This window comes from Doryrhamphus excisus, chromosome 2, assembly GCF_030265055.1.
Source record: "Doryrhamphus excisus isolate RoL2022-K1 chromosome 2, RoL_Dexc_1.0, whole genome shotgun sequence".
Classification (NCBI taxonomy): Eukaryota; Metazoa; Chordata; class Actinopteri; order Syngnathiformes; family Syngnathidae; genus Doryrhamphus; species Doryrhamphus excisus.
Genome location: NC_080467.1, coordinates 29331307 through 29354221, shown reverse-complemented (window position 1 = coordinate 29354221; position 22915 = coordinate 29331307). Strand labels below are relative to the sequence as shown.

The 22915-nt window shown below is 38.2% G+C and overlaps 1 protein-coding gene across 3 annotated transcripts; it reads right to left on the bottom strand.

Annotated features, from left to right (window-relative positions):
• Positions 1–305: 305 nt before the first annotated feature.
• On the bottom strand, positions 306–22406 carry nxf1a (nuclear RNA export factor 1a). 3 transcript variants are annotated; one of them, XM_058064258.1, is made up of 23 exons: positions 22224–22406; positions 21980–22070; positions 21208–21258; positions 20640–20847; positions 19003–19192; positions 18834–18917; positions 17178–17282; positions 17026–17106; positions 15489–15558; positions 15089–15177; positions 13488–13595; positions 11776–11885; positions 8887–8923; positions 7002–7070; positions 5677–5732; positions 5499–5606; positions 5360–5418; positions 5129–5244; positions 1859–1901; positions 1700–1778; positions 1428–1610; positions 728–788; positions 306–628 (listed from the first exon to the last, which is right to left on the bottom strand). In XM_058064258.1, exons 1-23 carry the CDS (start codon positions 22242–22244, stop codon positions 590–592), a joined length of 2058 nt encoding a protein of 685 aa, XP_057920241.1. In that variant the 5' UTR covers positions 22245–22406; the 3' UTR covers positions 306–589. The 3 variants fall into 3 exon arrangements, with proteins under 3 accessions (XP_057920241.1, XP_057920242.1, XP_057920243.1); XM_058064259.1 differs by lacking the exons at positions 21980–22070; positions 22224–22406 and adding an exon at positions 21337–21757; XM_058064260.1 differs by lacking the exons at positions 21208–21258; positions 21980–22070; positions 22224–22406 and adding an exon at positions 21322–21755.
• Between the last annotated feature and the right edge of the window lie 509 nt (positions 22407–22915).

The window sequence follows — 22915 nt, the reverse complement described above, 5'->3', positions numbered from 1 at the left end:
ATGTATATATGCATTTTTGTTCTGATGTACAACAGTTTCACACTCAAAATTCAAAATAACTTTATTCTCCATTAGCCATTAACAGTACAGATCATGTAGAGAAGCAGGACTTGTGCTGTAACACTGACCCACAAACCTACCTGGAGTCCTTACTTCAGGATTATCAGCTATAAAAGGAAGTCACCTGACAGTTCTCGCTATAAAGATAAACATCACTGGCTGTAATCAAGCCCAAAACATAAACATTCAATATAATACTATGACAAAATAAATATAATTTTATAATAATTCCAGAACAAGAGATAAACTGGCCATATGTCTTTATTACAATGAAAACAATTCCTATACAGATGACTTTAAAGATGAATTTAAAATAACAAAACCATATAACACAAGTCTGAATTTCAAACAGTTCCTCACGTATTTGGCTGCTAAAACAAAACCAAGCAAAATGCAACTTACATCATGTCAACCATTTCTGCCACTTATGCAAAACAATCGGCAAAAAAGATAAAACAAGACACAAAATTATTAAACAAAACATTTCAGCTTTTATTTTTTTTACAAGGGGAGGTATGATGCAATGTTTTTACTTGATGAACGCAACGTCAGGGATCTTCCCTTCCGTCTGGATAAGACAGAGAAAAAGAATATTAGTATTTTAGTGGCAAATCCTGTAAAAATAATGCTGGCAACATGGAGAAGGTTAGACGTTACTTTGGGTTACCTGTAACTGTGTGAAGATCTGAGCAGCTTTGTTGAAGTCCCACTCGTTGTCTTGCAGACATCTGAGATGAAGAAACATAAAAGATGCTGAACTGAAGGCTTAAAGCAGACATGTTGGGGGGTGGGGTGGGGTGGGGTGGGGGGGACTTTGTAGAAAACCCCCAGTGTGTCATGAAGTGTATCCATTTATTTTACTATTTTTGTTAATTATGAATACTAAATATGCCATATTTTTTGTATGTGTTTACTTTTGTAAAAAAATATATATATATATAATTCTACCTAATGATGCATTTTTGGCGACTTATACTCCAGTGCGACTTATGTTTTTTTTTTTTAAACTAATTATGCATTTTTGGCCTTTTGCGACTTATACTCCAGTGTGACTTATGTATGTTTTTTTTTTTTTTTTTAAACTAATTATGCATTTTTGGCCTTTTGCGACTTATACTCCAGTGCGACTTATGTATGTTTTTTTTCTACCTAATTATGCATTTTTGGCCTTGTGCGACTTATACTCCAGTGTGACTTATGTATGTTTTTTTTCTACCTAATTATGCATTTTTGGCCTTGTGCGACTTATACTCCGGAGACTTATAGTCCAGAAAATACGGTGTAACTGCCTCTCAGTCAGCGTACGCCGTCAGTATTAAGTTCCTAACTATTTTTCATTTTTGGTTGCTAGAGGACGGCGGACTCACTTTTGGGACCATTCCAGGTTCATGCCCGACTTCTGCGAGAAGGCGGCGAGCATCTCCTGCTGCGGTGCGGTCAGAGTGGGGACCGGGCTGGAGGAGGGAGTCGGAGCGGGCGCCACAAAGGCTTTGCGGATCTCTTCCGTCGTGGCCACTCTGATGAAGAGCTGGTCGTTGACGATGCACAAACTGTGGACAAAAAAAAATAAAAAATTCCCAAGGGAAAATAAAGATAAAGAGCAGGGTGGCGAACACCTCTGAGGGCTCATTATACCGACCCGGAGTTCCCGGCAGGGACTGTGATGAAAACTCGAGAGAAGGCCATGGTGGAGTCTCTGGATTTTCCGTTTACAGCAACTACGGAAAAAAAAAAATCAAAACTAAGCAACACCGACACCACACAGGAAGTGTTTAAAAACACAAAAACAACAACTCACCCTCTTTGAAGACTCCGCTGACAGTGAATGACAGTAGTGTGTTCTGCGGTTAGAAAGAAGCAGCGGCCATTAAAATTTTAATAATATGATAACATAACCTTCTTCTAAAGATTAATAACATAACTACTTTGATTTAGATTTTATTTTCAAATTTAAATTAAGTCGTTTGTGTACAATTACAGGTAAGAAGGACTGGAAAAAATTAGGATTTGAGTAAGTATACCTGGTGATTTGTCCTAATTATATATTTTCTTTCTTAATTTATTTCAGACATGCATACTATGTTACATTATTCTTTCTCACATATATACTTACAATATCTATTTATATATATATATATATATATATATATATATATATATATACGTATATACATACACATATACATACACACATCTACATACATATATATATATACACATATACACATACATGCATACACACAACACCTCATTACTACACATGTCTGAAAAGGAGCAGGAAGAAGCAAAGCTTATTAAATCCTACCCCTTCTCCACGCCATAGCAGTTACCAATTCAATAAGTTTTTTTTTTTTTTTTTTTCCCCACACATATAATCACAGAATCTTACATAAGACAAACAACAAAAGAAGAGTGGGAACATCGGACACCCCAACAAAACCCCAGGACATTGCTGAAGCACACCACCAACCCCGCCAGTCAACCCACCTGGCCCCGACCCCCCCTAGCCCCTGAGTATATCATGACATTACTAGTACTACTACTACTACTACTACTACCACGTCACAACTAGGGTTCGACCGATTTTTTTCGGGCCGATGCCGATACTGATTTTTTTCCCATCACACTTAGCCGATGGCCGATTTTGTTTGGCCCGATTTTGTTTTTACTGATAAATGATAACAAATATTACAGGTCTCAATTAAACACACCATGTGCAAATATTCCACCATGTGCAGCATTTCTGTTTTATCTATCAATCAATCAATGATCGATAACTGCTCCTCCGCGGTGAGACGCGCATATCGGCCGATACCGATTCAAGTAAAGAACGCAAATATCGTCCGATCCTTAGTCACAACCATCAGGAGACGCAGAGCACAGAGCGGGAGGAGCCACCCGGCGTGGCCCAGCAAGGTGCACCGTTTTCGGGTACAGGCTCCAAGCAACCGGGTGTGATGCCACGGAGGTCTATGGTAGACCTTTTGGCACGTGGTTTTTCACGTCAAGTTATGACTGTTTTTGTTGATTAATTGGATATTTTTTTTTTTGCTTGTTTAAAAGAGAAATAAAACATTTGACTAAAGTAATGAAGGAGCAATTGGTTGAATTATTTAGATAATGGAGTGTTTTATTTCTTAAATGGTTATAAGTACGAGTACATAGTGTAAAGTGCCGAAATGAAAATAAGACAACAAAAATATAAGACGATTATTTTTATATTGTGTATTTTGTACTGCTTAACTGATTCTGTGCAATGCAAATTCCCCCGCTGAGTGATGAATAAAGGCATAACTTATATCTTATCCATATTTTCTGCCTGTTTGTTTGTTTGTTTTTTTTACATTAAAATTTTCCTAAAATAAAATGTATTATAAAATTTATTATTATTATTATTAAATGTACAAGTACATAGTGTAAAGTGCCGAAATGAAGGTAAGACAACAAAAACATAAGACGATTATTTTTATATTGTGTATTTTGTACTGCTTAACTGATTCTGTGCAATGCAAATTTCCCCGCTGAGTGATGAATAAAGGCATAACTTATATCTTATCCATATTTTCTGCCTATTTTTTTTTTTTTTATATTTAAATTTTCCTCGTCCTTTGTTGTCCTAGCCGCTTTAATCTTCCTGCGTCTTCAAACACCCACTTCCTTCTTCGTCCTCCGTGTGGGTGACGATGTAAGAGATTATTCAAAATGTGGAAAACCTCTTTGACTACTTTTTGAAATTGAGGTAAATCAAATTATCCGAGTAATGGTTGCAGCCCTGGAGCGTTTTCTTTTTTTTTTTTTTTTTTAATTAGAGCTATCCTTTGGTCCGACGTTATTATTCCCTCGTATCGGCGCCAGCTGAGATATTAACTCATATTAACTCTCTAACAGGATCTCAGTGTATAGACTGGTCATATATCTCATCTCGTTTCGTATTATCTACATCAGGGGTGCTCATTAAGTCGATCGCGAGCTACCGGTCGATCGCGGAGGTGGTACTGGTCGATCGCGGCGTGACATTAAAAAAATATCATCCCAGCATCAATGCCGTCACTTGATTGACATACAGGGCAGCCATTCAGATGACAACTGAATGTTGCCCTTCGGGCGACCAATCAAATCAAACGACGTCTCTAAGTGCAGCAGAACTTACGATGTCAGCCTATCATCCATCCCCGTTACTTGATTGACATACAGGACAACCAGTCAGATGACAACTGAATTTTGACCTTTAGGTCACCGCTCATGCGTAAACAACGATGCAAAGTGCTAAGCTAGTCGGCGAATTGCGTCAGATTTTAAAGCCCTCGCTAAAGTTTATGGTCACTAAAATGAGTGAAGGAGCTGGACCAAGTAAAAAGGCAAAAACTGGACCAAGTAAAAAGGCAAAAAACATATCACTTCCATACGGATATGGAATATTATACGGATATTATGATACGGATATTATCCATGACTGATAAACATTTGGAAGTGTGCTTGAGGCTGGCTATCAGCAGCTACTGTCCGGACTATGCATCCCTGGCTGGTTCAATTCAGTGCAAGTCATCAAAGTAAACTCAGGTAATTACAAAAAATGTTAATAGTTAATTATGTGTGTTTTGCAATATTGGCTCATTTGGTTATGTAAGGTACATCAACATACATTGTACGTACAAATAATCCTCAATACATTTGAAAATAAATACATGTTTTGCATTTTTGTAGTGGGTAGATCATTTTGACTCGGTCATTTTTAAAAGTAGCTCGCATGCTGAAAAAGTGTGAGCACCCCTGATGTAGATAATATGAAACGAGATGAGATATATGACCAGTCTATACACTGAGATCCTGTTAGAGAGTTAATATGAGGCATTATGGAAATACTTCACATAGAACTTAGTATATTATATTGCATTTAGAGCCCAAATCGAAGAAATAAATCGAATTATCCGAGTAATGGTTGCAGCCCTGGAACGTTTTTTTTTGTTTGTTTGTTTTTTTTAAATTAGAGCCATCCTTTGGTCCGACGTTATTATTCCCTCGTATTGGTGCCAGCTTTTATTAACAGCCACGATAATGAAGAACTCACCGTGTAGGTATTGACATCAATGGTAAAGGAAGCGATGTCGTGCTGCGTTTTAGGCAGCTCGTTCAGGAAAGCCACCACATTCAAACGTGTGTGCTTGAGCAGTCTGAAGCGGATTGCTAAAAAAAAATAAAATAAAAAAAGTTACATTCAGAACATTCAAGGTATGTCATGACAACTGTAGCGTTATAACACAAATTTAAAAAAAGTCAAATCAAAGTAAGTAAAACTCACTAGAGTCTTTGATCCGTTTAAGGTTTCGAGTGTCTTTGTGGTACTCTCCCAGACTGGACCTAAAGTACAAAAAAAGGGGTCAAGACAGGAAGTCTTACATATGATCAATCCAGCACATCAAGCGAGTTGTGATCCTCACCTGGAGGGGATCTGGTTGGAGAAAGGTGTCGTGAGGGACAGTGACGCTCCATCGTGGTAAGCGTCCAGAAGAGGCTGTCTATCCCCAGAGTCGTATATACTGTAGTACCTGGAACATACAGTATTTATGTATTGTATATGTACTGTCTGAGAAGCGCCGATTATGAAAGTGAACTCACTGTTGCAAGAATCGGAGGATGAGGCCCTTGATTTCGTCGGAGCCAAAATAACTTCCCTGGATTGGGAAAGAAATTAAAACATCAGATCAGCGACTTAAGATTGACGAGGGTCGCTGGGGGGGTGCTGGAGCCTATCCCAGCTGTCTTCGGGCGAGAGGCAGGGTACACCCTGGACTGGTCTCGCCAGCCAATCAAGGGCACATATAGACAAACAACCATTCACACTCACATTCATACCTATGGACAATTTGGAGTCGCTAATTAACCTAGCATGTTTTTGGAATGTGGGAAGAAAACCGGAGTACCCGGGAAAAAAAAAACACGCATGCACAGGGAGAACATGCAAACTCCACACAGAGATGGTCGAGGGTGGAATTGAACCCTAGTCTTGTAGCTGTGAGGTGTGCGCGCTAACCACTTGACCGCCGTGCAACCGAGTAGGATTCATTCATTCGTTTTCTACCACTTTTCCTCACGAGGGTCGCGGGGGGGGGGGGGGGGGGGGGGGCGGGGTGCTGGAGCCTATCCCAGCTGTCTTCAGGAGGCGGGGTACACCCTGGACTGGTGGCCAGCCAGCCAATCACAGGGCACATATAGACAAACAACCATTCACACTCACATTCGGAATCGCCAATTAACCTAGCATGTTTTTGGAATGTGGGAGGAAACCGGAGTACCCGGAAAAAAAAAAAACACGCATGCACGGGGAAGAACATGCAAACTCCACACCAGAGATGGCCGAGGGTAGAATTGAACCCTGGTCTTCTAGCTGTGAGGTGTGCGCGCTAACCACTTGACCACTGTGCAACCAAGTGGGATTCATTAATTCGTTTTCTACCGCTTTTCCTCACGAGGGTCGCGGGGGTGCTGGAGCCTATCCCAGCTGTCTTCAGGCGAGAGGCGGGGTCCACCCTGGACTGGTGGCCAGCCAGCCAATCACAGGGCACATATAGACAAACAACCATTCACACTCACATTCATACCTATGGACAATTTGGAGTCGCTAATTAGCCTAGCATGTTTTTGGAATGTGGGAAGAAAACCGGAGTACCCGGAAAAAAAAACACGCATTCACGGGGAAGAACATGCAAGCTCCACACCAGAGATGGCCGAGGGTGGAATTGAACCCTGGTCTTCTAGCTGTGAGGTGTGCGCGCTAACCACTCGACCACCGTGCCGCCCAATTTGCTTACATATGCCATTAAAAAAAAAGGCTGTTTATTGGCAATGTGACCAGGGATGATTGTATGTGCAAATCATCATGCTAAAGAATATCAAAAATGGAAGTCATACGCATGCATGATATAAGAGAGTAACCAAGCAACCTTGCAAGGGGGGATGGTGGTGGGGGCTTCCACATCAAATCCAATGGGTGGAGGCAGGTCATTGCCATCCTGTTACGAAAAAACAACAACAACAATATTAACTAATATTGTTAAGCTTTTATTATGTTTTCATCCTTTTAGTCCTATTTTATGTTCTTATTCTTCACCTTTTAACTCCAGTGTTTTGTTTTATCTTGTTAGTCCTATTTTATGCTCTTAATCTTCAGCTTTTAACTCCAGTGTTTTGTTTTTATCTTGTTAGTCCTATTTTATGCTTTTAATCTTCAGCTTTTAACTCCAGTGTTTTGTTTTTATCTTTTTAGTCATATTTTATGCTTTTAATCTTCAGCTTTTAACTCCAGTGTTTTGTTTTTATCTTGTTAGTCATATTTTATGCTCTTAATCTTCAGTTTTTTAACTCCAGTGTTATGTTTTTATCTTTTTAGTCATATTTTATGCTTTTAATCTTCAGCTTTTAACTCCAATGTTTTGTTTTTATCTTGTTAGTCCTATTTTATGCTTTTAATCTTCAGCTTTTAACTCCAGTGTTTTGTTTTTATCTTGTTAGTCCTATTTTATGTTCTTATTCTTCAGCTTTTAACTCCAGTGTTTTGTTTTTATCTTGTTAGTCCTATTTTATGCTCTTAATCTTCAGTTTTTAACTCCAGTGTTTTGTTTTTATCTTGTTAGTCCTATTTTATGCTCTTAAGCTTCAGTTTTTAACTCCAGTGTTATGTTTTATCTTTTAGTCCTATTTTATGCTCTTAATCTTCAGTTTTTAACTCCAGTGTTTTGTTTTTATCTTGTTAGTCCTATTTTATGCTCTTAATCTTCAGTTTTTAACTCCAGTGTTATGTTTTATCTTGTTAGTCCTATTTTATGTTCTTATTCTTCAGCTTTTAACTCCAGTGTTTTGTTTTTATCTTGTTAGTCCTATTTTATGCTCTTAATCTTCAGTTTTTAACTCCAGTGTTTTGTTTTTATCTTTTTAGTCATATTTTCTGCTCTTGGTCTTCAGCTTTTAACTCCAGTGTTTTGTTTTTATCTTGTTAGTCCTATTTTATGCTCTTAATCTTCAGCTTTTAACTCCAGTGTTTTGTTTTTATCTTGTTAGTCCTATTTTATGCTCTTAATCTTCAGTTTTTAACTCCAGTGTTTTGTTTTATCTTGTTAGTCCTATTTTATGCTCTTGGTCTTCAGTTTTTTAACTCCAGTGTTATGTTTTATCTTGTTAGTCCTATTTTATGCTCTTAATCTTCAGCTTTTAACTCCAGTGTTTTGTTTTATCTTTTAGTCCTATTTTATGGTCTTAGTCTTTAGCTCCAACTCCAGTGTTTCCTCAGGGGGGTCCTCCACACTGGGGGCTGTTTGGGTATGCTGAGGGGGTGCCATCCTTGGGTCCCTTCGACACGGCCGGCTGGGGGGGTTCCTCCCTTTAATGTGGGGGTCCGCCCGTCTAACGGAGTCGGAGGGCCCGGGTGCTGGTCCTTATTTATAGCAGAGTATGGTATCATTTTAATGGTCCGGCCCACTTGACATCTCCCTAGGCCGTATGTGGCCCACGATGCGAAATGAGTTTGACACCCCTGGTCTACGCCCCTCTCTCACCCCCCCCCACACACACACACCACCGCCATCCTCGTCCATAGCCTTGTCACTTCCTGCATCGACTACTGTAACGGTCCCCTCTCCCCCTATTTAATGTATGTTCTTATTTATTGTATGTTGTCTTTTATATTGGTGTTTTTTTTTTATTAATTTAAATTTTATTTTTTTATTTTTTTTGTATTATTATTATTATTATTATTATTATTATTATTATTATTATTATTATTATTAAGCAAGACGAGCAACAAGGAGAAAAGAAAGCCAAATATGGACTCACGAGTTTCAGCAGTCGGGGAAACCTCTCTCTCACAGCGCTGGCGTGAAAACAAAACATCCAAAAGGTGTTAGATCATCATCATCATCATCATCATCATCATCATCTCACAAGTCAAGAATCTACATTTGTTCCTGTCGATAATCAATCACCCCCCCCCCCCCCATCATTATGTGTCTTCGGCTACTCGAGATTAAAGCTGGAAATACAACTGGCGTCAAATACTCTAAATGCAAGCCAATCAAGATTAGTGCACTTAAGATTTATGAATTTCTCCCAACCCAAAGTGCACTTACCCGCAGTATACTCACCCTCTCCCCCAATTATGGACATGGGGAAGCGACACAACCACACTTTTCTAGAAGCACACACACTCAAAATACACACAGAGAACCAGAGCACTACAATGCTGAGGTGGCGGCTCGTCTGGATTTGTTAAATAAAGTTTTTGGCGTGACATTTGACAGATTTGATGACAAGAGACATTAAAAAAAAAAAAAAAAAAAAAATGGACGCCGACTTGACACAGACCTACGCGTACACGGAAGGCTAAAAGAAGAAAAAACAGAGTGGAGCAGAACTCAGATCAGATTAAGATTGTCGCTTCCGGGATTATCCGCAAAAAGCACCTGGGGAAAACGGAACATGGTTTTCCAGTGCAGGCTGGACCCAGCTCCCACTGCTCATCCAATGGCTTGGCGCCCCTGCCCCCCCCCATTTTTTTTTTCCCCTCCTAACTGCTAGCATGCTTTCGGAGAATCGGCTCTGTTCCGTTCACAGCCACCGGGAAGTGTTCGGAGCGTCGCGGGACTGATTTGAGGTGAAAAGTGAACTTCCACGTTGAGTTCGTTGTCGCTCTTTGCAGCTCGGAAAATTCGTCCAAGCGGTCGAAAAACGAGCTGGAAAAGAGGATATCTTCGTTCTTTCTGACGAAGCACGTCCCCCATGTTTCCTCCTCCCCGCCCCGCCGCCCAACAACGGCTTCTCCTGTCAATCAAGTCCCCGCCAACATCTTTCAGTTTCGACATGGAGCGCCCCCCGTGAAAGAAAGGCGACGCTCACAAGTGGGGGTTGGGGGAGGGGGGACTGAAGGCCGAGTAATCGTGACTGTGCCTGCCTTAGGTCGTCCCAAAGTTTTCGGAGGTGGGATCTTACCCGTCATTGGCTATCCAGCCTTCCATACTCGCCTGACGCAGGAAGCCGAGTGGGCAGGGGTGTTTTGGAGTCGAGGGGAAGACACCGACTGGGGTTTTTTTTTTTTTTTTTTTTTTTTTTACTTCATCCGTACTTAAGTCAGAAGCATACATCTGAGCCCACTTCGCTTGTATGCAGAACCAAAATTTATATTTTTTCCTTGCAAAGCAGTCCATATTGTTACATAATAATATAATAATAATAATAATAATATACCTCAACAAGCAACAAGTTAAGTATTTTGATGTTGCTCTTCTGATTAGGGGGTGCCTGCAGAGGATTTCAGCAGGGGGATTCTGGGTACCAGCGTCAAAGGACCTCAGAGAAGAGCTTAGGAAAAAAAAATAATAATAATAAAAAAAAAAGTCAGGCGGCACGGTGGTCTGGTGGTTAGTGCGCAGACCTCACAGCTAGGAGACCAGGGTTCGGTTCCCGCCCTCGGTCATCTCTGTGTGGAGTTTGCATGTTCTACCCCGTGCATGCGTGGGTTTTTTTCCGGGTACTCCGGTTTCCTCCCACATTCCAAAAACATGCTAGGTTAATTAGCGACTCCAAATTGTCCATGGGTGTGAATGCGAGTGTGAATGGTTGTTTGTCTATATGTGCCCAGTGATTGGCTGGCGAGACGAGTCCAGGGTGTACCCCGCCTCTCGCCCGAAGACAGCTGGGATAGGCTCCAGCACCCCCCGCGACCCTCGTGAGGAAAAAGCGGTAGAAAATGAATGAATGAATGAATGAAAAAAAAAAGTCGCAGTGTAAGATAATATAGCTGGCTAAGAAAGATGGCTGCCTAACAGGAGTTGGAAACGGCTGGAAAGAAAGCGTGGAGGAAATTTAAGCAATGGAATTTTTTTTCACTTTTCAAAAACTTTATCGCCAGGTTGCAGGATACACAGTCTGTATATAAAAAAACAAAAAGCTGCGTTAAATAGCACTGGAATTAACAGAGTTCCTGCAAAGCTCATTATATACTAAAACAGTCGTTAATCGATAGTCTTCTGACTTTGCATGATCCAAAACAGGGGTGCTCATACTTTTTCAGCATGCGAGCTACTTTTAAAAATGACCGAGTCAAAATGATCTACCCACTACAAACATGCAAAACATGTATTTATTGTCAAATGTATTGAGGATTATTTGTACGTACAATGTATGTTGATGTACCTTACATAACCAAATGAGCCAATATTGCAAAACACACATAATTAACTATTAACATTTTTTGTAATTACCTCCACATTTTGGTACGGAGATGGTGGAATGGCATATGAGGCAAACGCACTTCGAAAAAGACATTGTGGAAAAAAAAAAAAAGTCCACCTCCCATTCCGTGTGGAAGTGGTATGTTTTTGCCTTTTTACTTGGTCCAGCTCCTTCACTCATTTTAGTGACCATAAACTTTAGCGAGGACTTAAAATGTAACGCAATTCGCCGACTAGCTTAGCACTTTGCGTCGTTGTTTACGCATGAGCGGTGACCTAAAGGTCAAAATTCAGTTGTCATCTGATTGGTTGTCCTGTATGTCAATCAAGTGACGGGATTGATGCGAGGTTTAATGTCACGCCGCGATCGACCGAATGAGCACCCCTGATCCAAAACATCCAAACCCACCAGCCTTTTTTTTTTTTTTTCCATATGAAGAGGGAAAAAAAAAATTGTCATAGAATCTCTCACCCCCCCCCCAAAATGTGAACTAACCTGATATACGACGCCTGGTCCTTGAAGAGGTCGCACAAGGGGTTCCTGTTGAGCCACAGCTCCACCAGCTTCAGGCCTTTCACTTTGTCCAGCTCCCGGTCTGATTTCAGCTACAAAACGGTGCGACGTTACAAAGTCGAGTGGGGGGGGGGTCAAAAATTTTAGCAGAATAAAGTTGCAATATTAAAGAGAAAAGTCACATTTTAAAAAGTCGTTTTGAGAAAAAAAAAAAAAGTTTACATATGAAGCCATTTTTGAACAATTTTGCTTGGGGAAAAGTTGACTTTGAAAAAAATGAGAATAAAATCTATAAAAATATATATATAAATATATATATATATATATATATATTTATACTATAAAATATTACGGCAATAAACTAACATTATGAGGAGAAAATTTACAAGAAAGTTGATTTTCTAACTGATTTTCCCGACAGCTCTCCAAAGTGCGGCCAGGGGGCCATGTGCGGCTCGCTGACAAAAAAAAACCTAACAAAAATGGAAAAAATCTGCTGTCATTTTAATAGAATAAATTTTAATCGTACTCTAATGAGAAAATGTGATACAAAAATAACTTCATTTTATGAGGAAAAATTTAATTTTAGTAGAATCAAGTTGAAATATTAAAAAGAAAAGTCACATTTTAAAAAGTTGTTTTGAGAAACAAAAAAAAAAGTTTGAGAATAAAATCTATAAAATATTACGGCAATAAACTAACATTATGAGGAGAAAATTTACAAGAGAGTTGATTTTCTAACATCCCGACAGCTCTCCAAAGTGCGGCCAGGGGGCCATGTGCGGCCCGCTGCACATTCTAACAAAAAAAAAAAACTAGCAAAAATGGAAAAATCTGCAGTCATTTTAATTTTAATCGTACTCTAATGAGAAAATGTGACACAAAAATAACTTCATTTTATGAGGAAAATTTAATTTTAGCAGAATTAAGTTGAAATATTAAAAAGAAAAGTCACATTTTAAAAAGTCGTTTTGAGAAACAAAAAAAAAAAGTTTACATATAAAGCCATTTTTGGACAATTTTGCTTGGGGAAAAGTTGACTTTGAAAAAAAATGAGAATAAAATCTATAAAATATTACGGCAATAAACTAACATTATGAGGAGAAAATTTACAAGAAAGTTGATTTTTTTTTTTTTTTTTGAGTTGATTTTCTAACATCCCGACAGCTCTCCAAAGTGCGGCCAGGGGGCCATGTGCGGCTCGCTGCACATTCTAACAAAAAAAAAAAACGAGCAAAAATGGAAAAAATCTGCAGACATTTTAATAGAATAAATTTTAATCGTACTCTAATGAGAAAATGTGATACAAAAATAACTTCATTTTATGAGGAAAAATTTAATTTTCTAACATTTAATTTTCTAAAATTTAATTTTAGAAAATTTTAATTTTCTAAAATTTTCTAACAGCCCGACAGCTCTCCAAAGTGCGGCCAGGGGGCCATGTGCGGCCCGCTGCACATTCTAACAAAAAAAAAAACCTAGCAAAAATGGAAAAAATCTGCAGTCATTTTAATAGAATAAATTTTAATCGTACTCTAATGAGAAAATGTGATACAAAAATAACTTCATTTTATGAGGAAAAATTTCATTTTAGCAGAATTAAGTTGAAATATTAAAAAGAAAAGTCAGTTTACATATAAAGCCATTTTTGACCATTTTGCTCGGGGAAAAAGCTATATTATGAGAATTCTCACCTCGTTGTGGGAAAGGTTGAGGCTCTTCAGATTGGGCGCTTTGGCGATGAGTTCGCCGAGTTCGTCCAGTTTATGGATGCGGTTGTTGCTCAGGTTCAGGCTGGCCAGCTGGCGGGAGGAGACAATGGCGTTGCAAAGTGTATTCGGGCTGGAGTGACCACTTTTGCGACGCATCCGTTGCACTCATTAAATGGCAGGGATATTCCCATTTGGGGTGAAATGTCAGAATAAACCGAAAAAGAGCTTTTCCATTTCCAGGTAGGGATGTCCCGATTAGGGATCGACCGATATGGGGTTTTTTTTTCAGCCTGATGCCGATACCGATTTTTCCCCCCCATCACCGTTTGCCAATTGTCGGTTTTGCTTGATTGGGACGCTGTCAATGTGATGATTGATTATTTATCTATATATTATATATACTATATATATATATTATAATATATATATTATATGTTCAGTGTTTACAATAACCTTGAGAGTTTCACTGATAGAGGCTCATCAAAACGTACCCTTGTTACGATTCACCAGTGGGGGCGGGGTACCGCGACTGCGTGTTGTGTTGCAGGGTCCTCCGGCAACACAAAGCTGCCCGGCGGATGCCTGTCTGTAAATCATTCATTCATTCATTCATTCATTTTCTACCGCTTTTCCTCACGAGGGTCGCGGAGGGTGCTGGAGCCTATCCCAGCTGTCTTCGGGCGTAAGGCGGGGTACCACCCTAGACTGGTCGCCAGCCAATCACAGGGCACACATAGACAAACAACCATTCACACTCACATTCATACATATGGACAATTTGGAGTCGCTAATTAACCTAGCATGTTTTTGGAATGTGGGAGGAAACCGGAGTACCCGGAGAAAACCCACGCATGCACGGGGAGAACATGCAAACTCCACACAGAGATGCCCGAGGGCGGAATCGAACCCCTGTCTCCTAGCTGTGAGGTCTGTGCGCTAACCACTAGACCACCGTGCCGCCTGTCATGCCTGTCAATCATGCAGCAGAAAAAAATACATCGGCGAAACCCACGCGCAAATCGGCCGATACAGATTCAAGTATCACCGGCTGGGGGTTCCTCCCTTTAATGTGGGGGGTCCGCCCGTCTAACGGAGTCGGGGGGGGCGGGTGCTGGTCCTCCGATGGCACGGCCTGCAGCTCCTCCCAGTGTGGACGGCCCCAAAGGTGGCGTTTCCTTGTTCCTCGGTACCATGCCATGTCTCCCTACTGTGTGTGATTGTGTGCTTGCGTGTGTGTGTGTGGGGGGGGGGGGGGGGGGGGGGGGGGGGGTCTAGTACGGAGGGTGGGAAGGAGGGGCTTTCTTTTTGCTTCATTGTTTTCCTTTTTAATTGTGGAAATTGTTTTAATTCTGGAAAGCACTTTGTGTTGCATGTCCTTGCAGGAAAAGTGCTATACAAATAAAGTTGATTTGATTTGAAGTATCTTAGATTAGATTAGTAGATTAGAAGCTTAAACGTATATATTTTATGCAATTTTTTTAGGCCGTATTCAACCACGATCTAGGGACGATTTTAGCTTCTTGCTGAACTTTCACCCCAAAGTCAAACATCCCCAACTTTATGTGCGATGTCAACATACATACCTCTGGAATGTTCTCTTCGATAATCTTGAGGACAGCTTCCATATTTGTCCTCCTGTTTAGAATGACTTCAACATTTTGGGACACCAGGTCTATTACACACACACACACACACACACACACACACACACACACACACACACAAAGTCAACAATATGGCAACTTCATGCATCATTTATTTAAAACTACTGTCATTTTTGACAATGATTGAGTGTTATTACATTCGTCTTGGCAAAAAATTAAATATATATATATTTAAAAAATATATATATATATATTTTTTTATATTTAAAAAAATATATATATATATATTTAAAAAAAAAATAAATAAATATATATATATATAAAAAAATAATATATATATATTTTTTTTTTTTTTAAAGGCAGAAGAACATGTACGTACCAGGGTCTGTGCGGATGTTGTTCAAGTCCAGAGCTTGTTGTGAGCCATCAAAACGTTTGGCCATACATTGCTGTACACAAACAATTTTTATTTTTTAAGTCAACTTTTTTTTTTTTTAAATAAGATAAAAATCAAGACCCCAAAACCCGTTTTCTTGTGTGATAAATAGCATTAGCATTAAAAATGTGCTATCCTCTTCAGCTCCTATATTTGCTTATGAAATTGCATCTACATGTGAATGAGGCCTGCGTCTCATTTGAAAAATATAATGTAAATAATGACACTAACATGGAAAAAAAAATAGTCAGATACAAATCAAATATAAGCAGAAAATTAAAAAAATCGGAATTGACCTGCAGTGTCAATAGCATACCCGAATATCATTACCCGAAATACATATTTGAATGATTCCCACATGTGAAAATGTCCCATTGTTACATGACTAGTTCCGAATGCACGTATGTAGCGTGTGCACGTACGTGCGCAGCTGTAGTTTGAGAGAAGCGACTGACAAGTATGACTTATTGTGTGGCTATACATTGAAATATATAGCTAGCATAAACTTTGCCAAATCACTATCATTAACCGACAGCAAACATGACTAATGCGTGTGCGTGTTACGTGAGGCATGGCTTGTAATGTATCTGGGGGGGGGGGGGGGGGGGGGGGGGGGGGCAGACTATGTATTTTACACGTAACAGTCCACCTGGTATTATTGTATCTGTAAAATTGTCATGCAATCTGCTATTATTATTTATTATTTTATATTTAAATATTTTAAAAATAATAAAATATTATAATTAAAATAAAATTAAAATAATAATAATTATATTATTATGTAAAATATGCAAACATAACAATATTATTATATGTATATAATTAATATAATATTAGCATTAATATAATAAATATGATAATCATAATAGTTATAATAATATAATTATTATTATTTTAATTTTTATTATTATGTGCTTGTGTCTCTTTTCTCGGGGGGGGGGGGCAGACTATATATTTTACACGCAACAGACCACCTGGTATTATTGTATCTGTAAAATTGTCATGCAATCTGCTATTATTTATTATTATTTTATATTTATATTTAATTATTTTAAAAATAATAAAATATTATAATTAAAAAATAAATAAAATAATAATTATTATATTATTATTATGTAAAATATGCAAACATAACAATATTATTATATGTATATAATTAATATAATAATTAGCATTAATATAATAAATATAATAATCATAATAGTTATAATAATATAATAATTATTATTTTAATTTTTATTATTATTATGTGCTTGTGTCTCTTTTTTCAGGAGCACTTTGTAAACAACAGACCATGTCAAACAACGAAATTGATACAACCATCAAAAGGTTGGCTCTTGAAAGATTGGGCGGGCCGTATTCAAACACTTGGCGGGACGGATGTGGCCCCCGGGCCGTAGTTTGCCCACCCCTGGCCTAGCTTGTGATGTCTTCTTATTTAAAAAAAATGATAGAGATCCAGAAATGAGTCAACACACACCTTCAAATGTTCCATATCTTCCGTCTTCAGGTCAGACAGGAGGAAGTTAGGCGGATTACTGCGATTGACGTGCACTTCCACCTTTAGGGAACATGAACAGCGCCATCAGCGAATGGAGGGCGCGTTTACATGTCGAGGACAAAATAGCGTACCTTATAACCGTTTGTGTCCGTGATCTTGTGGGAGCATTTATGCAGAGCGCTGGCGGCCGTGGAGTCGTCTAAATAGAAATGGGCTCGGCTGTGGTCCACGTGGTACTGGTGGGTAAAAACACAGAAGTCGTTAAAAAAGCCATAGCATTTCAACTAATAATAAACCTTATGGAAAGCAGGAAGTGAACAAATGTAACAGTTACTGATTGTAAAAATTTAAATGAAAAATAATAATAATAATATTTTTAAAAAAAACCTTGAATTATATTAGGAAAGCAGGAAGTGAACAAAAATAAGTTACTGATTGTAAAAATTAAAATGAAAAATAATAATTTAAAAAAACCTTTAATTATATTAGGAAAGCAGGAAGTGAACAAATGTAACAGTTACTGATTGTAAAAATTAAAATGAAAAATAATAATAATAATTAAAAAAAACTTTAATTATATTAGGAAAGCAGGAAGTGAACAAATGTAACAGTTACTGATTGTAAAAATTAAACTTGAAAAATTAAAAGAAATTAATAAAAAAAACTTAAATGATATTAGGAAAGCAGGAAGTGAACAAAAATAACAGTTACTGATTGTAAAAATTAAAATGAAAAACAATAATTTAAAAAACCTTTAATTATATTAGGAAAGCAGGAAGTGAACAAATGTAACAGTTACTGATTGTAAAAATTAAACTTAAAAAATAAAAAAAAATTAATAAAAAAAACTCAAATTATATTAGGAAAGCAGGAAGTGAACAAATGTAACAGTTACTGATTGTAAAAATTTAAATGAAAAATAATAATAATAAAAAAACTTTAATTATATTAGGAAAGCAGGAAGTGAACAAATGTAACAGTTACTGATTGTAAAAATTAAAATGAAAAATACTAATTAAAAAAACCTTTAATTATATTAGGAAAGTAGGAAGTGAACAAATGTAACAGTTACTGATTGTAAAAATTAAAATGAAAAATAATAATAATAATTAAAAAAACCTTTAATTATATTAGGAAAGCAGGAAGTGAACAAATGTAACAGTTACTGATTGTAAAAATTAAAATGAAAAATAATAATAATAATTAAAAAAAAAACTAATTATATTAGGAAAGCAGGAAGTGAACAAATGTAACAGTTACTGATTGTAAAAATTAAACTTAAAAATTTTTAAAAAATTAATAAAAAAAACTTAAATGATATTAGGAAAGCAGGAAGTGAACAAATGTTACTGATTGTAATTGTAACAATGTCACCTAACATTATCGGGCCGCACGGTGAACAAGTGGTTAGCATGTTGGCCGTGGGTTCGAATCACTGCTCGGGCATCTCTGTGTGAAGTTTGCATGTTGTCCCCGTGTGTGAATGGGTTTTCTCTGGGTACTCCGGGTTACTCACACATTCCGAAAAACATGCATGTTCGGTCACTCGGGCACTCTGAATTGCCCATCGGTATGAATGCCGAATGTTTACCCCGCCTCTCCCCCAAAGTCAGCTTTAATCGACTCCAATGTACCCCGGCGATGCTAATGAGGATAAGCGGCATAGAAGACGGATGGATGCTAACATGACTTGATGCCTGGTGACCAGTGACCAATAATAGTCCATAGTCAACCATGCAACAGCGGCCAAAAAAAAAAAAAAGTGTATTTAACGGTGTGATCCTCACCTGAACGGGAGTGTAGCGCACCGCACAGATGTTCTGAAGAGCCGTCAATAACCATTTCTTGTCGTAATTCTTCCCGTGGGGGATCTATTAAATGGACAAGTAGCACAGGCATGAGTACATAAAATGTGTGTGTTCAGGTCGTTCGGTAGTAAAGTCAAGTAATACTCACAGTTACTTTGTACCAGCCGGAGCGATTTGGGCCCCCACCGCCCACTCCTCCTCCTCCACCTCCTCCACCACCGCCGCCGCCGCCGCCACGGTTTCCTCTAAAGCCTCCTCTACCACCTCCTCCTTTGCCTTGACGTCTGTCTCTGTCAAAGCGGCCATCTCCTTTTCGAAAAGACCTCCCGTACGGGTTGCTGATGAAAAAAATTAAAAAGAAAAACAGACAAAAGCATTAGCATAATTTTTTAAAACTTTTGTTGATTTACATAATCATAAATAATTCCTCTGGTGGCGGTCAAAAAAAACAAAAACAAAACCGCCATCTAATATGAAGCAAACCGATGGCCAAAATACACATTTACACATTAAAAAAACAGTAATTAAGCGATAAGTGAATTTCCGCAAAATAGGATTCATGACTAGTAAATAAAATGTTTCGCAGTTATGGCATAGAAAACCTGTTTACAATCTTCTAAATACGTTTTTGTCTGTATTAGAGCCCAATAAATGTGAAATATGTATTACCCGATACAGTACATGTAATCACAATTAGTCCTCGGTTCACTTAGTGACACCTAGTGGCCAACGCAGATTATTACATGACGTAATCTGAGTAATAGTACATCACATTTAATGCGCAACGTAATTAAATGTTATTTATTCTTATTTTTTATTTATTTTCCGGATTATAACTCACTTTTTTTCATAGGTTGGCTGTTCCTGTGACTTATACTCCAGAGCGACTTATAAATATAAGAAGTGTTTATGTTACATAAACACTGGACACCTTTTCTGTTTATGTTTATTTTTCGTTTAGCTGAATAAGCATTGTGTTAGCATATCTTACACCTATTCAGCCTGTTCATTATTCTTTTATTAATGTTAGAACTTGCCTTCCAAGAGGACGTATTGTTTGTTTTGGTCAAGTAGTTTGGAAAATAAATTACCCGCAAAAAATGGGACTTATGTGTGTTTTTTTCTACCTAATTATGCATTTTTGGCCTTGTGTGACTAATAGTCCAGAAAATACGGTATATACAGTAAACCTCGGATGTATCGGATTCAATTGTTCCCACTGGTTTTGTCCGATATAAGCGAAATCCGTTATATGCGTATACCGGAAAATGTCCGTTTTACGCATATATGGGATTTATATCCGGTATATGCGTAAATCGGATTTTATCCGTTATAAAAAGGCACTTCCTTGACTATGTTTCTAATGTACCTGGCAACGCTGCAAACGCTGCAAATGACGTCGTATAGCGGCCTGTCACGATTCGGCGCGCCACGATGCGGCCATCCGATATATGCGAGGGAAATTTAATGGAAATGCATTGGAACGGGACTGGAGATTTTGTCCGAAATAGGCGAAATCCGTTATAAAAAATCCGATATATGCAATGAATTTTTATTGGAAATGCATTACAGAAAAATCGGTTCTTTTTTTATCTGTCCGTTGTGAGCGAATTTCCGATATATCCGAGTCCGATATATCCGAGGTTTACTGTATATATATTCAAACGGGGACTATTTGGTTGCATTATGCTTACAAAGACTACATCAGTTTGGGATTTTGCAAAAATATAAAAACAAAAATGGACGTGTTAGTAAACAATCAAGCTTAACATAACCCCCACTCACAATCTGTTCTGGTTGTTGCCGTCCTGAGAGCTGTCGTTCATCGTTACGTCTCCATCCGGATCTTCAAGTCTGGACCGCGGTCCCGGACCACCGAAGCCTCCGCTGTGGCCCCCACGTTGGCGGTCCCTGCGGGCACGGTCATACCGGCCCTTATTGGAGCCTTTGCCTTTTCGGTTGCGAAAAGCTGGCGCGGTTCGATCATCGTGTTCTGAAAAGGTAATAATAATGTTAGCATACAGTGTGAAATATCACTCACCAATCTGTTATATTAAATATATTTATACTAAACAACAATATACAGGAAGTAGCGGATTTCCATGTGATTATTAGTTGAATTTAGCAATCATACATGTGTATTTAATGCACATACACATTCTGAAAAAAAATGTAAATTGGTTACTAGCTTCAGAGTGTGACTCATGTAATAAATACAAATAGAAATGTATATTTCTGAATTTGTACGAAATGTACGCTAGTGAGACGCGTGATTATGAAACCACGCTGTCACGTCAGCGTTCATATAACCGAGCTTTTGGAACACCCGAGTCAAAAAAACAAACATTATTACCTCCTGAAGTCATGAAACCAGTGCATCTAACCTCTCTTGTCAGCATAGAGCCTGAATAAACAAGGTACCAGAGGAGGGGGGAAGATTAGCACAGCACTGAACAATGTTACTTACCAAAGTAATGACTACCTTCCGCCATATTTCTGCCGGAGAGTCAGATAAAAACAGTCGAATGGCACACAGTTAACGGTTATATTAGGCGGCTGTGCTGAATATGAAACCGAAATACACTCAAAATATCCGCGACGTGTAAGAAAACAATGACACAAAGGGTCGTCGCCTTGCTAGCCACTTAGCTTAACTTAGCTAGCTTCTCCGTGTGCCTGGTTTGAAGATGGCGGAAGTGAAGACATTGTATTTCCGGGTCCCATAATGGCGGATACATACTCAAAGTATTACAGTAGTGTACTGTAGTACTACGGCGTCTTGTCGATAATTTATTCAAACATAACAGTGTATCGGGTATTCACACGTATGTGTGTAGTTTAAAATGTTGTAAAACTTGTTCACAACACAGATAAAGCGGCTTTAATAACTGTAACGAAATCACTTCCTGTCAGTGAAATAAATGGCGCCAATGTTGCGCATGCGCTGTACTGAACTACATCGCCTAATTGTTATAAATAAAACTAATAAAACACAAATAAAACACATATACTTATAATTACTAAACTTAAGACTGTTACCAAACGCATTTAATATATAGATATATATATAATAAATTTACAAGGACTTATGTCAAAATTGATTCAAATATGGCGGCCCAACTTACTCTGATTAAGTGCTCTCGTCACCTGTAGATTGGGGACACTTTTCCAAAGAGTGTCCATGCCGTTAGGCACATATACACCTGTCGGGATATCCTACATTGTCAAAACAAAAGCACAAAAATTGAGCAAGTTTACGTGCGCGATGCTACTGACGTTTGCATGGCTTCATTTAGTTAGCTTAGATAGCTTTACGCTAACCGAGCCGATGGCTCGTTCCGCTTATCGACACGTCATTTTTGTACTCACCGAGAACATTTGACACAACATCCGCTAAGTATTTATTTTTTTTTAATTTCTTCTGACGCTTGTGACGCGACGTTACAATAAAACGACGACAAAGCACGTTTTACAGCTACCGTTAACGTCTGTCACGGTGTGCCGTTTTCCTGTGGGAGGTACTTCGATTTGGCGCCACCTTGTGACGTCTTCGGGTTGCGCATCCTAGCCAATTGATTAGGTACACCGACATTCGGTATTTACTGTGATGAAATACTTAAAATGTGTGAAATATTTATTTGAATTTTTTTTACATTATATTACAGACATAAAACCCATACGGGATAACTTTCTGCTTCTCAAGCAAAACAACATAGCTACATTTTAAAGTGATTTTTTTTATTTTTAATTTAACTTTATTGAGGTAACAAGGACGGGAAACAAGTACAATTTCACCAATTGTACCTTCTAATTTGTCCCAATCATGACATGATTCCTACTTCAACACTTGTAAACAAATGTATTTTTCCTTATATATGAAAAAAAAAACACTTCCTGGGAGACATTGTTAACATCGTAACCATGGTAACATGATGGTAGGGAGGGCACAGAGCGTATCTGGCCTACAGCCACGGCCATATAGGGAATATTTTTAAAACAAATATGTATTGATTTTTTATTTTTTTTTAATTATGACAAATTTGATATAATAGGGCAAAAGC

Coding starts and splice junctions, on each gene's coding strand:
- nxf1a (XM_058064258.1), bottom strand. CDS start 22,244: ATGTTGTGTCAAATGTTCTCG. Junction 8,924..11,775: donor GACCAGGCGTCGTATATCAG/GTTAGTTCACAT, acceptor TTTTCACGCCAG/CGCTGTGAGAGAGAGGTTTC. Junction 789..1,427: donor AACCTGGAATGGTCCCAAAA/GTGAGTCCGCCG, acceptor TCTTCATCTCAG/ATGTCTGCAAGACAACGAGT.